The following is a 15,540-nucleotide window of genomic DNA, read 5'->3' on the forward strand; positions in this document are numbered from 1 at the left end:
CCCCAGCAAGCCCAGCCCGGGGTGGGGGGCTGCCTTGAGCACCTGTGCTGATCCTGAGCTCTCCTCCACCGTGCTCTTCCGACAGAGGAGTTTCCTCCCTCACAGACAACATTTGCAGGTGCGCCCAGAGTAGACAGAAAGGAAAACGTGACATTTGCGAGACACGGGGCGGTGTCTCGGGACATCTGTGGCTGTCACAACTGAAGGGGTTCCCGGCATCGAGTGGTGGGGACCAGGGGTATGCTCAACCCCCCCCCCCCCCAGTACCTGGGACACCCCCAGGCGTGACCGGCCCTACTGCGCATAGTGGGAATCAATTTCTGCCTCAGCCCCTGAATACCGCGGGCGGTGACCAAGATCTGACAGCAAGCAAGCCTTTTGGTGCCACATGAGATCCGGGAGGATGTTCTGACCCGGCCTCAGCGTTTGCAATCTTGGCGGAGGCGGGGGCCTGGGTCCCCTCCCCCACCACAGTCAGTGAGGCTGAGGAACATGTTCCTCATCCCAGGCGCCCCTGCCTCCCTGACAGCATGCAGAGGGAGCTGTCCCCCAGACCCAGACCCGAGAGGGTGAGTGACACTGCTCCCATATCCCCGCCACAGCGCTGGGAGGCCTTAGGATGCCCTGCCCCCTGCGGCTACTCTCCCTGGCTCTCCCTGGCCTGTCCTACCCCACCCCACACGTACCCCCCTTTCTCTCCAAGCTCTGCTCTTTTGCAAGGTGCTGCAACTTGTTTTCTAAGAGCCCCCGCCCCAGCTTTCCACCCACAACGATTCCGAATTAGAAGAGTGCTTTGGCCAGCAAGGGCACAAAACCTGTCGATGAAGAAGGGAGCCTCCCCACCTGGGTGTTGGGTCTCTCCTCTCGAGGCTCCTGCTGGTTCCCTGTGGGGTGAAGAGGGATGAATCTTATTCCCCAGACTCTGCCCCGGCACAAGACAGTCACCCGTGGGGCTGAGGCTCAACTGTGACCTCTGTCACTTTCTGGCCTCAGGCATGGGGAGTAAACACCATGTGACCCAGTGACCAGTGGCAGGTCTGGATTCCGGACTCTTGGCCCAGAATCACTCGTCAGTGCAAAACACTGGAGAGCCATCGAGAGACCAAAAAAAAAAAAAAAAAAAAAAAAAAAAAGGAAGAAAAAAGATTTCAAAGCTCAGGGGCTCTTCTGGCGTCAAGAAAACAGGACCTTCGTTAGAACAAAGATACTAACCCTACAAATAGAATATTGAAGCAGCACCCCAGGGTGGGTGGGAGGGAGCCCTCACGACCAAAGCATGCGTCTCTGCATAACAATGGAAAACGATTAGAAAGTTCACTATCGGCAATCCACCTGCTTTTAATTTTCCCTGGGAGCTGCAACTCTAAACGAAGTCATGGATTAAATATTCTTTCCCAGGAAAATTCTTTGGTTGGCCCCCTACATGCAATTCTTACAGTTTAGAGGGAGTCTTGATAATGCATGGAGGGAAGCTGTAAATTGGACGTTGTTTTCCTTGGGAGTTACTGTATAACAAACAGTGCGATGGGCATGGAAGGGAATTCGGAGACACACAGGGGTTCAGCGCACGTGCTCTGGAGAGTGAGCTCCTGCTGGTTTGGCAATCATTCAAGGTCCCTTTGGGGAAAAGTCTGTGGCTCTAACCCAAATGGACATAGCAGAATGAAATTAAAACGAGAGGCAGGAATTGTGAAGACAAAAAACAAACAGAAGCTGCTTCAATGCTAGGTAACGCTTCGTTCGGAGCCTCTATGTAAATGTGCCGGAAACCCAAAACCATGAAACAAAGCAGGACCTGCAAAAATCAGCATTTTCCCTGATAAGTCCCAGAGTTAGCTCGCAGAGAGTGCGCTCCTGCATTTAAGCGCGGGGAGTGGCACTTCTGCCCGCGGCGGGTCTGGTGCGCGCGTCAAACGATGAGTTTCCCCGCGGGGACGCCCCGCATCGGAGCTCCCGAGGGTAAGCCTCCTTCGGAGTCCGCCAAATGCGTCTCTAACCCTGAAGCTTCGCTTTCTAATTGCAGCCGTCTTAAAACGTGAAACACGAAGGCAGATAACCCTCGTTAGGCCCGATCCTTTCGGGGTGATTCCTGCAGGTAATCCTGCCCGGGGGGAGTGGCTCTGGGACCCCTCCCGCAAATACCGGGGGCCTCTGTCGTCGCCCCGTGCCGGCCGGGGGAGGGGGCCCCGCTGAGGGAAGGGACGAGGAACGGGGAACCAGGGCGGAGACGCAGCCTCCCGCCTCCCGAAGTCGCACTGAGCGAGGTGCCCCGCCCCCAGGCCCAGCTGACGCGGGCGGGGGGGACGCGCAATGCGTTCTCGGGGACACGGCGCCCCGCCCCCCGAGAGCCCGCAGAGCGTCCTCAGGAGCGGGGGCAGGGCCCAAGGCGGCCCCGCCCCAACCCCGGCCTCCCGCCAATCAGACGCCGAGAGGGGCGGGCACGCCTGCGTTTCCGGGGGCCCCCGTGGCCCCGCCCCCTCGCGCGGCCGCGCTCCAGACGGCGAGGGGGCGTGGCCCGGACACAGCGCCTATAAAGGCGGGCGGCGGCGGCGGCGCCATTTTGCGAACGGCGAGCAGCGGCGGCGGCGCGGAGAAGCGCAGCGGAGGTTTTCTGGTTTCGGACCCCAGCGGCCGGATGGTGAAATCCTCCCTGCAGCGGATCCTCAACAGCCACTGCTTCGCCAGAGAGAAGGAGGGGGATAAACCCAGCGCCACCGTCCACGCCAGCCGCACCATGCCGCTCCTCAGCCTGCACAGCCGCGGCGGCCGCAGCAGCGAGAGGTGAGCGCCCCGCCCCCGCCCGAAGCTTCCAGAAGCGCGGCCGCGCAGGCCCGCGGGGCGCCGGCCGCGGAAGTCCGGGGAGCCCGAGGTCCGCCCCTTTGTCGAGGCCATAATCGCGGCGGGGGCGGGGCGGGTGCCCACTGTCCTCCCCCCCCCCACCCTACTCCCGGCGGCCCCTAGGGGTCCCCGGGGCCCGGCGGCGATCGGATTTGGGGGGCGCGAGAGTCCCTGGGACGCGGGGCGCTGTGCGCTGATCTGGGGGGCGGGCGCGGTGTTAGGGGTCGGGGGGGGCGGGTCGGGGGCGGGCTGGCCCGAGGCCGAGTCAGGCCCGCGCGAGTGCGTGCGGTGCGGGCGCGGCCGGCTGTCGTTGACCGCGGGACCCCCCCCCCCCCCTCCCCGCCGCGCGGCTGCCCTCGAGACACCCCCACCCCCGGGACCCCGCCACGTAGACGGCCGCGGTTCGGGGGGCCCCGGATGGGAGCCGCGCAAGATGGAGGCGACTACGGAGCCTGTTTACGCCGCGCAGCAAATGGCTGCTGGCGCTCGGGCTGCGCCGATTGTGAAAATCTCCCTCGGGGCCGAGGGCCGCGGCGGCGAGATGACGCAACCCCGGGGCCGGCGGGGGGGGGGGGGGGTGGGGGGGGCGCCCCGCTGGCCGCACGCCCGGCCGACCGGGGTGCCGCCCGGACCCCACGAGCCCGGCGGGGCCGGCCGACGACGAAGGGAGAAGGGGAAGTGGAGCGGGTTGGGGAAGAAACGGGAAGTGGCGGCGGAGGCCGAGTCCGGGTCTGAGGCCCTGGGGGGGTTGGGGGGGGGGGGGTGGAGGACGGGAGCCGGGCGGCGGCGGGGTCGCTGTGCCGGCGCCGCCCTGACAGCGGAAGTGGCGCCGGTGTAAACACGGCCCGGCTCACCGGCGCCGTCGGCTGCAGTTCCAGGGCCTCCGTCACCGCTCCTAACTGCTGTAGTAACCTGGGTCCGGGGCCTCGGTGGTGCTCCTGATGTCCCTCACCCACCCCTGAAGATCCCAGGTGGGCGAGGGAATAGTCAGAGGGATCACAATCTTTCAGCTAATTTATTTTACTCCGTGAGTATGCTCGCGCCGCCCGGGGGGGGGGGGGGGGCGCACCTGCTTCCCCGCGCGGAGCCTCCTGGGAGCCAAGGTCCCCGAGCCACTTCCCCCTTCCCCCAACCGCGTCCAGATGTCCGCGCGCCCCGGGGGGGGGGGGGGGGGGGGGGCAGGTCGCTGGGGGGCCTTCCCCGGGTTGGCTGCTGCGCGGATACAAGGTGCGGACTTGGGGCGCCCCGGCAGGATAATCGGCTGAATGTAACAGAGGAACTAACGTCTAACAACAAGACGAGGGTCCTGAACGTCCAGACCAGGCTCACGGGCTCCAAGCACGTCGACTGGAGAGCGGTGCTGAGTGGCGGCTGCCTGTACATCGAGATCCCAGGCGGGGCCCTGCCCGAGGGGAGCAAAGACAGGTAGGGGCCCCGGGCTGCCTGGGGCTGTCCCCCCCCCCCCCCCGTGGGGGGGGGAGGGGCGGGGGCGTGGCCAGCGGGCCTGGGCCCCCTCGGGGGCGAGGAGGCGCTCACACCCGCCCTTCAGCTTCGCAGTTCTTCTGGAGTTCGCGGAAGAGCAGCTCCACGCCGACCACGTCTTCATTTGCTTCCACAAGAACCGCGATGACAGAGGTGGGGGCCGTCCCCGGGGCGACCGGGTCTGCAGAGGTGATGGGAGAGGGTGTCGTCGCCCCCAAGCACCGGAGCCTCCGGGCCTCCGGTGATGGGCACGCGGCCCCAGGGCGGCGGTGTCTCTGACGGTGTCTCCCCTGCAGCTGCCTTGCTCCGGACCTTCAGCTTTTTGGGCTTTGAGATTGTGAGACCGGGGCATCCCCTTGTCCCCAAGAGACCCGACGCTTGCTTCATGGCCTACACGTTTGAGAGAGAGTCTTCGGGGGAGGAGGAGTAGTGGCAGCACCGCCCGCCACCCCGGCGCTCTGCGGCGGGAGCCCTCGGAGCCTCTGCTGCGGTCCCTTTGCGTGTTTTGCTTTGCGTGGCCGGCGTGACCGACTGCTTCGCGGAGGGCGCAGGCGGCAGGGTGCTCGCCTCTGCTGGGTGTGTCCGCATGTTGTGATTGTGCAAATAAATGCTCACTCCAAATTAGCAGTATATTTCCTGAAGTTTAATATTGTGTTTGTGATACTGAAGTATTTGCTTTAATTCTAAATAAAAGTTTATATTTTACTTTTTTATTGCTGGTTTAAGATGATTCCAATTGTCCCTGTACTTGGAGAAGGAGTTTATTTGAAGGCTTTTGGAAATCTTCGGTCTCTGATCTTGAGAAGATAGGTGTTACTGCTCTTCCAGTGCTCGAAAACCTGAATAAAAGTGATGACACCTGCAAGACCCGTGTTGGCTCAGTGGTGTTCAGCCGGCCACTGTCCCCACCGCCCGCGACTTGAGGCGGCGGGCGTAGTGTGTCCTGAGCTGAGTGACCCTGGTTCCGGGGGTTGGGGGGGAGAAGCCAAGGCTGAGGCCTCACCTTCCGGGCTGTGGCAGGGTTCCTGTGGGCTGGGAGGCCCTTCCCGGGCCCTGCTTGGGCCATCTCTGAACCCCACGCTTTCTCGGTCCTTCCCAGCAGCCCCACCCTTGAACCTTAGCTAGTGCCCTTTGCTGGGATGCTGCCTGGCCCTGAAGTTTCCCCTCTGCCTGAGGCTGGGCTTATTCTGGTGGCTTGGGGCGTGGCCAGGGCTCCCAGGTCCGCCCCCAGGGGACTGTCCAGGCTAAGGTGTTGGGGAGTGTCTGGGACGTGGCCCCACCTTAGCACCGGTGCGGACCCCGAGTGCACCTGCACCCCTTGGAGAGGGCCCTGCGTGCTGTGCTGTGCTGTGCTGGGGTGGGACTGCGGCCTGCCGGGTCCTAGCAGGTGGGGGTGGGGGGCAAAGGTGGGGAAGCCGGAGGGGCCAGCAGTAGGCGGGCTAGGGGGAGGGGCCCTGAGGCATTAGATCGGCGGGACCGCAGTGCCACCTGCTGGCTGCGTCTGGGAGCATGGCCCAGGGATTCACATCCAGGCCTTGGCTGGGAGACAGGCTGGAAAAGGGGAGCAAGAAAGGTACTCGGAGGGATTGGAGTGTCTCTGGGGCTGGAGAGGGATGTTCAGCTACCTGAGGGTGCAGCCGGTCTTCAGAGGCGTGAAGGGACAAAGCCGGACAACACCAGTGCGGGGAGTCCGAGTGTGGACAAGGGGCTCGAGCTGGGGTGCTGAATGAAGGATGAGTAGGAGTCAAGCACAGGCCTTGAGGGGAGAATGATCCAGGGGAGGAAACAATTTGGGCAAGGTCTGGTGGCCAGAAAGCTCCGAGGATAGGCAATGTGGCAGGAGGGGTTGGCCAAAGAGAGCTTGTGGAATGTTGGAAGGAGCCCCACTGTATTCTGAGGGTATTAGGGAGCCATGGGAGATGTTTGAGCAGGAGAAGACCCTGGTCATACCTGGGGATTAGCCGTGATGGGGGAAGGGAAGTGAGGGGCATGACTGGAGTCCCCAGGCAAGGGCAGTGGCACCCCTCGGGGCTTCTGTGTTCATTTTTCAGAGATACTCTGTTCTTTTCCTTAGGTTCCCTGATGAGTCTTCTTGCCAGGTGATTGCATCATCCTATGCTATTAATTAAACACCTGTGGGGGCGCCTGGGGGGCTCAGTCGGTTAAGCGTCCGACTTCGGCTCAGGTCACGATCTCGCGGTCCGTGAGTTCGAGCCCCGCGTCGGGCTCTGTGCTGACAGCTCAGAGCATGGAGCCTGCTTCGGATTCTGTGTCTCCCTCTCTCTGACCCTCCCCCGTTCATGCTCTGTCTCTCTCTGTCTCAAAAATAAATAAACGTTAAAAAAAATTAAAAAAAACCCACCTACTGTGTGTTAAGCCTGGCTTTCTGCCCTCAAGGCGCTCCCAGCCTGATGGGTGAAGTTCTTAGGTGACAGATAAGGACATAAATACTTCCCGGTGGCGATAGGTGCTCTGGGAGGAGGTGGGAGCAGAGTGAGGGGCGAAGGTGGGCCCAGGAGGGGCAACTTTGTTTGGAGCAGGTGAGATTTGGACGGTCTGGCAGAGGGAACAGCCCATGGAAAGGCTTGGTGGCTGGACAAAATTTAATTTCACGGAGCACCAGGGAGGGGGCCACGGCGGGTGCAGAGACTGGCGGGGTGGCATTGGGGCAGGTGAGTTCAGACTCCTCTGGGGTGGGCTCTGCCGGGTGGGCTGGTGTCTCAGGTTCTGGGGAGCTTTCCCTCCCCCCGGAGACCCCAAGCCATTCTTTTTTTTTTTTTAAGCCATTCTTGACAAGGACGTTCACACTCAGGATCACTGGTGGTCCTCAGCACAAGGGGGTGCTCCAGGGCCAGAGATGCCTCTGCTACCGGCATCGGAGGGACCGTGGCCACCTTCTCATGAAGACAGTGACCATCAGACTCCAGCACTAGAAGGGCATCCTCCTCGCCTCTGCCGGGAGGTGGGCAGAGGGGTCCCACCCTCTCACGGAGACGGTTGATAGGGAGTGTGCACAGCTGGGGGAGGGCTGGGCCGTCCAGCGTCAGGAAGCTTCGGGAGGCGCTGGCCATTAGCCCCCTGCCTTCCTGGGGACGACTTGGGGCTAAGTCCCCAGCACGGCAGGGGGCAGGCACCCCAGAAGAGGCGTCCACATTCCCTCACTGTCGGCTGGCCTTCCGGCCCAGGTCCCCTGTGTGCCTGCCCCCCCCCCCCCCCCCAACAGACAGGCACGCGGCCCTTGGAGGCGTCAGTCCCACAGCAGTGCCAGGGCGTGGCTCAGCGAGGCCTCGGTGGCCTCGGCCAGGTACTCACAGCACAGCCAGTCCTCCAGGCCGGGCAGTTCCCCACCCGAGGCCCGCTCGGCCAGGTGCAGGACCAGCAGCGCGCGGCGCACCTGCAGCCAGGGCCCCAGCAGCGCCCCCTGGCGGTGCAGCTCGGGCCCGGGCCCCCAGAGCAGCGCCCGCAGCGCGCCGCGCGTCTGGGCCGCCGAGGGCCGGGAGCGGGCCAGCCGGGCCGCCAGAGTCTCCAGGCCGTCGGCCAAGGGCGTGGCTGAGGGCGCGGCGAGGCCGAGGAGCGTGCGGAGCAGGCGGCCCAGCTGCGGCGCGTGGGCGCCCGGGGCTCCCGGCGGCTGTGGGTGGACGCGGCCGAAGTCGGCCAGCAGCAGGCGCGGGGGCCCGGCGGCCGCACAGCCCCGGGGCGCCGCCAGCAGCAGGTTCTCCGGCCGCAGCTCCGCCAGGGCCGCGCCGCGCGCCTCCAGCTGCTCCAGGGCCGCGCTCAGCTGCAGCAGGAGCAGGGCCGCCGCCCAGGCCAACTCCGCCGGCCGCCGCCGCGTGCCCACCTCTGCCAGCCACTGGGTCAGCGTGCGCTCCGGCACCTCGGCCGCCAGCACCACGGGGCCCGTCCAGGGCACCCCGGGCAGTGCGCCCTCGGGCACCAGGCCGCACAGCCCCTGGAGGTTGAAGTGTGGGGGCAGTGAGGCCTGCAGCTCCAGGCCCCACGGGCGAGGCTCCTCCGCTCCCGACTTGGACACCTGCGGGGGCAAAGGCGGGCCGTCAGGGCCTGACCGCCGAGACCCCGGACGAGCGCCTCCACCTGCCCGCCCCGCCCCCGCTGCGGTTTCCGGTGGCGGAGGTGGGTTGCCTCGCCTCCGGAAGCAGGGGTTCAATGTGAATTGGGATGTTCGTGGCCCACGTGATTTTAGGGAGAGCTAGGCTAAGGAGGGTGGTGTTTAGGGGTCAGACCGTGCGGCCTGCCAAAGGCGCGGGTTCTTATCGCTCCGGGCAGGGGCAGGGGCAGGGGCAGGGGCAGGGGCGGCGAAGGCGCCAGGGCTGGGCCTGCAGTAGAAACGCAACTGCGGCCACGGTATAATTAAAACCTTCCAGAAGCCTCATTTTTAAAAAGCGATAAGAGACGTGAACGTAATGTTCACAGTAGTTTTTATTTGACCGGATATATCCAAGATGTTACCACGGGCCGGTCATCAACATCGAATCTATGAACGAGGGGTTTTACATGACAGTAATTTTTAGATACTAAGCCTTGGAGATCTGGTGTATGGTTGGCCCTCAGAGCACATCCCGGGCCGGACCAGCCCCGTTTCAAGTGCTCATAAGTCCTACGTGGCCGGTGGCTGCAGGACCGGCCAGCACACGGCTCTTTCTAGCAGGTCAGGAGAGCGTCAGCTCTGGGAATGAGATTCGAATCGCCAGGGGAGGGTTTTTGTGTTTGTTTGGTTGTGGATCCAGGATCCAACCGTCAACTGAACACACAGCCAGCGAGAACCTTCTCCCCACGACGCTCCAGTCTGTAAAAATTACGGGCCTGCACTAGCACGTTTTGTCAAATGGGTGAGGTTCCCTGGTGGTGTGGTTTAACAGGAATCTTGTTGGTTTTTTTTTTTTCCCGAGTGGCGCATAAAAGACAGAAGAGCCCTTAGGACAAATGTGGTGATACTCGCATCACCCAGGAGTCCGGGACTCCCCGCAAACGCTCAAGGCACAAAGGAAACGCCCCATACGTTTGGGCAGCTCCTGACGAGGGTTATTCAGTGCGGTGAACGCAGCGGCTTTCTAGCGGCAGGGTTCGTCCGAGACTGGTTACAATGCAGATTCCTAGGCTCCTGAGGGGCATGGGGGGGGGCGGCAGACAAGACCCCCAGCCATTTGCATGTCAGTGGCCCCACGCTTGAGAAACGTGGCGCTGAGGGCTGTGTTAGGCCATGCTCGCTGCAAACTAGGCAGCTGAGCCCCCGCCGTGCGTGTCCTGGGTTGTGCCTAAGATGGAAAACTGGAAACTTCGGAGGAGGTGGGGTGGGGGCAGGGCTCACCTTGGCCGCCAGGAGGTGCCACGACTCGTCGCCCACCCGCACCATGCGGTAGTAGAGGGCGTCCCCGCTCTCCACGTAGGGCGAGCTGTCCAGGAGGCGGAAGCTGTGGCCGGGGTGGCAGGGGCCCGGGTGGCCCCCCAGGAGCCGGGCCTCGAGCCGGGAGTGCACCTTGCGGAGACCCTCCAGCTGCCGGGCCTCCAGGACGGCGCGCGTGTCCTCAGGGCAATTCAGGTCGTGCCAGGAGAGGCCCAGTGAGGTGTCGAGGGAGCTGAAGGGCGGCTCTGCAAGGGGACAGGCTGGCCGAGCTTGGCCGTCATCCGCCTGGCGCTCGTCCACACTGTGGGACCCCAGAAAGGGCCTCCGGGGCTGCCTTTCCGGAGCAGGGCTGCGGCTGGGGGCCCTGTGGCTGGGCAGAGACTGGGTCCTGGACAGGGTCTTCTTGGGCAGGGGTGGGGGCAGGGGCTGCGGGTCAGCCGAGGGGGGCCCAGATTTCCGGGGGGGCCGGCAGGCCTTGGAGGGCAGCAGGTGGGCGCGGACCTCACCTGGGGGGAGGGAGGGGGAGCAGGGAGGGGGTGAGGCCTCGCAGAGTCTGGGGCCTCGCGAACCTGACTCCACCCCTCAGCCTCGACTGCCTCAACAACATCCAGCTGCCCGGTGCCCCGTGGGGGTACGAACACCACCCCCCGTTTACGAAGGAGGAAACCGAGGCCCAGAGGAGTGACAGACCAGTGGTCGAGAAGTGTCCAGCCCACGGCAGGTGGTCCCCTTTGCTGCATGGCTCTGGCCAGATGACCCCCCCGTCCCCCCCCCACCCCGTGAATTCCAGCTTCCTCATTTTTACAAGCTGATGATCCCGGCCTTTTCTTAACAAAGTTTTATGAAAGATGTGGAAACAACCACTCTAAGTGAGCTCAGCCGCCATCGGGCAGGGGGCTCCCTCGAGGGTGACGAGAGACTCAGCCCTTCAGCTCAGCCACCCGCCCCTGCCAGCCCGTGTCCCCCAGCCAGGGCCCCAGGGTGGCTCACCGAGGTTGCCGTAGGTAGGCTGAGTCGGCCAGGTGGGGGCGTCAGGTGCGGGGGTCTCTGTGAGCGTCGGGGGGCTGCTCATGCTGAAGGTCAGAGTTGGGGGCGTGCGTGGGCGGGAGGAGGACTCCAGGGGGCGTGCGCGGGCGGGCCCATGCGGGAGCCAGGAGGGCTCCATGGCATTGGTGGGGGTGCAGGGACCCAGGCAAGAGGGGCGGTCTTGGTCTTCTTGCCTGGCCTTGACCCGCTGTGTGGCTCTCTCTGGGAGGGTTTGTTGCCCTCTCTGGACTCCTGTCCTCATGGGGCAGGCAGGAATGTCACCCATCAACTTTTCAGGGCAGGGGGAAGGACCCTGTGCCTCTGTGACATGGACAGAATAGAATGTCCAGCTTCGAATGCGGGCCATTGGTGGGGGGGGTGGGACAGTAGCCAGGGACCCGCTCGGGCTTCCGTCCCAGAGCTCAGCTCCTCTAGCCCCCTCGAGCCAGGCAGTGGGCAGTGGCTGCCCCCCCCCCAGATTCCTGGTCACCCCAACCTCTGCAAGGTACAGCATCTGCCCCCTCCCTGCCGAGCACCCCTCCAGGAGCCCCTACCTGCAGAACTGGAGTGACCAGGGGCAGGGGGTGGGCCTTGGGGACAGACTCCGGGCAGCTGCCACCCCGGCCTGCCAGGACAGTGTGCCTGCGGCCGCCGTGGTCCGGAAGTGCCGTGCAACTGTCAGACCGCAGGCCGGTGTGGGGGCCTCTGTGCCACTTCCCCAGCCTGGCTCCCCGCCCGCCCTCCCAGGACACCTCCCTCAAAGGTGGGGAGGGCATTCCAGGCAGAGGGCGCCGCCTGGGCCAGGAAGGGGGGCCCCAGGGCTGCGAGCAGCGGGGGGTGACATGGGCAAGGTCCAAGGGGTCACCCCAGGGGGCCGGCGGCCAGACAAGTTAGGCTCCCCGTCTTCGGGAGGGCAGAGAGCCCCGGCAGCGCTGGGGCAGCGGGAAACACCACCGCCACCGGGGTGGCTCTGTCCTCTCTCTCTGCTTTCACCGTCCCTCGTGCAGGGCGTCTGAGAAGCCCCCAGCGCACCAGCCCCCCACCCGTCCCAGCTCCACGGAACCCGGCTCTGCTCTGACCCGCTGTGTGACGTTGGGCAAATCGCCACCCCTCTCTGTTCCGGGGAATAAAGGAGAGCAGTTCCCTTGTGCTGCCTCACGACAGTCACACCAGCTGGAGTCCTCTTTCAAAAACGAAGGGGCGCCTGGGTGGCCCAGGAGGTGAAGCGTCCGACTTCGGCTCAGGTCGTGATCTCGCGGTTCATGGGTTCGAGCCCCGCATCGGGCTCTGGGCTGATGGCTCGGAGCCTGGCGCCTGCTTCCGATTCCGGGTCTCCCCCTCTCTCTGCCCCTCCCCCACTCGTGCTCTGTCTCTCTCTGCCTCAAATGTAAACAAATATTTTTAAAAACTTTTGAAAACCGGAATCATCTCACTCCCCACCGGAAGCAGATGAAGCCGCTCCGTGAACCCCTTCCTCGCGGGTCCCCTGCCACACCCAGCAGCGATTTGGGTGGGCTTCGGAACCGGCGGCGGGAGGCGGGGTGCGGGCTCCAGGAACCTCGGGGCCGGATCCCACAAATGCTGGGCTGTCCCAGCTGGGGCCAGCGGGGCTGAGCAGGCGGCCTCCTCACTGCCCAAACCCCGATCACGGGTTCTCGTCCTTCCCTTCACGAGACCCTGGGGGCCAGCGGCCAGGTCACGGCTCTGAGCCACGACGACAGGGGGGAGGGGGGCCGTGCCACACTCTCCCCTCAGGCGCAGAATGTAAGGCGAGGCCAAAACAACCCCGCGCAGCGATCCGGAGTAATAACATTTTACCGTCGTATTTACGAAGCCTCGTTGGCTCTGGCCACGGGCTGGCGGTCTGTTTTCGTGAATGAAGTTTTATTAAGAACCGGGGCCGGGTGGGGTCAGGCCAGGGCAGATCCCGTTTTTATCTAAAAGATGACTGTTTCGGTCACTGTGCATACGGGACATGAACTAATTTTGTTTATGGAATGTTGGCCCTGATGACTGTTCTGGGCGCCCCTTAGATGCGGTGCCCGAGGTGAGCGGTTCACCCACCCCGCCCTGGTCCCAGCCCTGCTGTGACAGCCATGTGGCCAGGCCGGGGGTGGCGTGGGGGAGGGGCGAGCAGATGGCCAGCCTGGGACAGGGGTGAGATCTCCAGGGGCTTCTCCACCAGGACGGGGCACGGTGACAAGCAGGTGGCGCATGGGGATCCCCTGCCTGCCTCAAGCCGGCCTGTGCTCGCAGTGCCCCCCCCGACCCTCCGCGGGAGGGGGGAGCACAGGGCCTACTGCCGGCACCCCCCTGAGCCCCACTGGGCAGGCCTCCCCCGAGGCTCGGGAACGGGGACCGCTTGCCTCGGCTCACCACGAAAACTGGCCATCCGCCTGTGAGTCGTCCCGTGCCCGCCCCCGCCGGCCGCTCGGCCTCCGTGTCGGGCCCTCTGGGGACTGTCCTCTTCCGTCTGACAAGCAGTCACCGAGTCCTGCGGGAGCCGAAGCCAGGCTCTGCGCGTCTGGCGTGGCCCGGCGTGGCCGTGGGATGCTAAGTGCTCACGATTTCACATGACACTGGCCTTCCCGAGAAAAACGCTCTGGTTTTTGCGGCGGGCAGGGTCACGGCCCCCAGGATGTCCAGGTCCAGATGTCCGGAGCCTCTGAACCTGCTATGTGTCGTGGCGGGGAAACTGAGGCTGCAGGTGCGTCTGAGGCTCTGCTTGTTAGGCGAGGGGGTCATGACCCTGGGTTCCCGGGGGCCCAGCGTCCACACAGGTCCTCACAAGAGGGAGGCAGAGAGACGGGGCGGACCCCGTGCTGCTGGCTGTGAGGGTGGAGGAGGGGCCGACGGCCAAGGATGCGGCGCCTCCAGAAGCCGGAAAAGGGGGGAGACGGGGCCCCGGGGGATGCCGGCCCTGCTGACTCATTTTACAGGTTTGAGCTCCAGGACTAATGAATCTCAGTTGTTTTAAGCCACTGAGTTTCGTTACGAGGGGTCACAGCTCCGGGACTCCCCCAAGAGGGTGCTGGCCGGAGGAAACTGCCCTCCTTCCTAGCTCCATCTGGGAGGGGAAATCGAGACAGGGATGTTCAGCGTCCCTGCCCCGGGCCCACGTGTGCTACCTGGACCTGTGTCCTGTGTTTTGGGGGACCCCACGGACACCCTCTGAGGGGCCCCCCCTCGGTTTCCAGCCACCAACAGGCCGGGTCCTCTTTAGCCGGGCCTAGGCTGCCCCAGGAAGGAGGACCCCTCAGCCACGCCCCTGGAATAAGACGGGATTCAGGAAATCCTGGGTCTTGAACCCGGTTCAAGGGGAAGGGAGGCTCTGAGGGAGGGTCCCATGGCCCAGCACCCTCGCCTCCCGGCTCCTTTTCAATCAGGCACGGGGCGGGGCGGGGGGGGGGGGGCGCATCCCACAGCCCTGACATGTCCCCAGCTTCAAATGGGGAACTGAGACCCGGAGTGACACCGAGTGGACTGCCCCTGGCCACCTCGCCCAGGTCAGAGTCTGCTGACCACTCTGACTCGGCCTACCTCTTTCCAGAAAGAGCGCAGGCTCTCGGGAGCTGAGTTTCCAGCTCAGACGGGCTCTGGGCCCGAGTTTCCCTCACTCTGCAGTGCGGATAAAGCTGCCTGCTCTCGGAGGCGCCTGGCTGGCTCCGTCGGAAGGGCCCGTGGCTCTTGATTTCGGGGTCGTGGGTTCGAGCCCCACCTTGAACATAACATACTTAAATAAATAAGTCTTTAAAAAAAAAAAAAAGCTGCCTGCTTTCTCTCAGAGGCCTCAGAAGCAGGGAAACTGATGGGACCCCTTAGAAGAGGACAGACACCCCCCACCCCCACCCCCGGCCTGGCGGAAGCTGCCAGCTGTGAGGGCACAGCAGGAGTGCCCCACCTCCCCTTAGCTGGGGGCTCTGGGCAGATGCCCTCCATCCTCTGGCCCTCCCTGTGCCTCTCTGTAAAGCGAGGTCATGACAGGACCCGGCTCCCAGGGTGTCACCTGCATGGCAGGAGCTGGGGAACAGCACGCGGGACAGATCGGGCACTCCCGAAGTGCTACTGTAACGTCATCTCAGCAGGCCACTGTCACTCCACAAACACCTGTTTCCCCTGGGGACCCCAGAAGCCACTGCTTCCTGCCCTCACTCCTCCCATGAGAATTAAAAACAAACAAACAGGGGCGCCTGGGTGGCTCAGTCGGTTAAGCGGCCGACTTCAGCTCAGGTCACGATCTCGCGGTCCGTGAGTTCGAGCCCCGCGTCGGGCTCTGGGCTGATGGCTCAGAGCCTGGAGCCTGCTTCCGATTCTGTGTCTCCCTCTCTCTCTGCTCCTCCCCCGTTCATGCTCTGTCTCTCTCTGTCTCAAAAATAAATAAAAAGCGTTAAAAAAAATTAAAAAAAGATAAAAACAAACAAAAACAAAAAAAACTGAGTCTGTTATTAAATCAGCTTCATTTTATTAGATTCCAACCAAATACAGCAGGAGGGGGCTGCGGGGCTAGGGGGCTGGGGGGTGCTGGGGGGCTGGGGGTCTTGGTTCCTGTTAGGATGGGGGGCTGGGGGGGGGGTCTCGGTTCATGTTGGGATGGGGGTTGGGCAGAGGGGGTGGGAGATCCCACTTTGCTGACTTTCCGTCAAGTCCTAACGCTGCTGTGAGAACACACCCCTCCCATCTTTGATGATGGTAAAGGCACTTGGATGTCATTTTGAGGGGCCCTTGGGGTTGTTATGGCAACCAAGGTTAGGAGGATGTGAAGGGGGAAAACTAGTCAGTTCTGCCCAACTCGGGTGGGGTTTGGGGTCGCAGGGCACCCCCTTTGGCCGTCA

At 63.7% G+C, this 15,540-nt stretch overlaps 2 protein-coding genes across 4 annotated transcripts; one reads left to right on the forward strand and one right to left on the reverse strand.

Annotated features, from left to right (window-relative positions):
* The first annotated feature begins 2,540 nt into the window (after window positions 1–2,540).
* OAZ1 (ornithine decarboxylase antizyme 1) lies at window positions 2,541–5,033 on the forward strand. The gene is given in 6 exon segments (XM_019434104.2): window positions 2,541–2,781; window positions 3,711–3,777; window positions 3,779–3,865; window positions 4,091–4,263; window positions 4,388–4,473; window positions 4,617–5,033. Coding segments are annotated over 6 exon segments (693 nt in total). The 5' UTR covers window positions 2,541–2,635; the 3' UTR covers window positions 4,751–5,033.
* A 2,511-nt stretch (window positions 5,034–7,544) lies between these two features.
* Window positions 7,545–11,432, reverse strand: PEAK3 (PEAK family member 3). 3 transcript variants are annotated; one of them, XM_019434112.2, is made up of 4 exons: window positions 11,263–11,432; window positions 10,673–10,755; window positions 9,647–10,188; window positions 7,545–8,350 (listed from the first exon to the last, which is right to left on the reverse strand). In XM_019434112.2, exons 2-4 carry the CDS (start codon window positions 10,752–10,754, stop codon window positions 7,568–7,570), a joined length of 1,407 nt encoding a protein of 468 aa, XP_019289657.2. In that variant the 5' UTR covers window position 10,755; window positions 11,263–11,432; the 3' UTR covers window positions 7,545–7,567. The 3 variants fall into 3 exon arrangements, with proteins under 3 accessions (XP_019289657.2, XP_053752840.1, XP_019289656.2); XM_053896865.1 differs by having other exon boundaries at window positions 10,673–10,960; window positions 11,263–11,414; XM_019434111.2 differs by having other exon boundaries at window positions 10,673–11,029; window positions 11,263–11,409.
* Between the last annotated feature and the right edge of the window lie 4,108 nt (window positions 11,433–15,540).

The sequence above is a fragment of the Panthera pardus genome, unplaced genomic scaffold (genome assembly GCF_024362965.1).
Source record: "Panthera pardus isolate Hobbes unplaced genomic scaffold, ASM2436296v1 HiC_scaffold_8, whole genome shotgun sequence".
Lineage (NCBI taxonomy): Eukaryota > Metazoa > Chordata > Mammalia > Carnivora > Felidae > Panthera > Panthera pardus.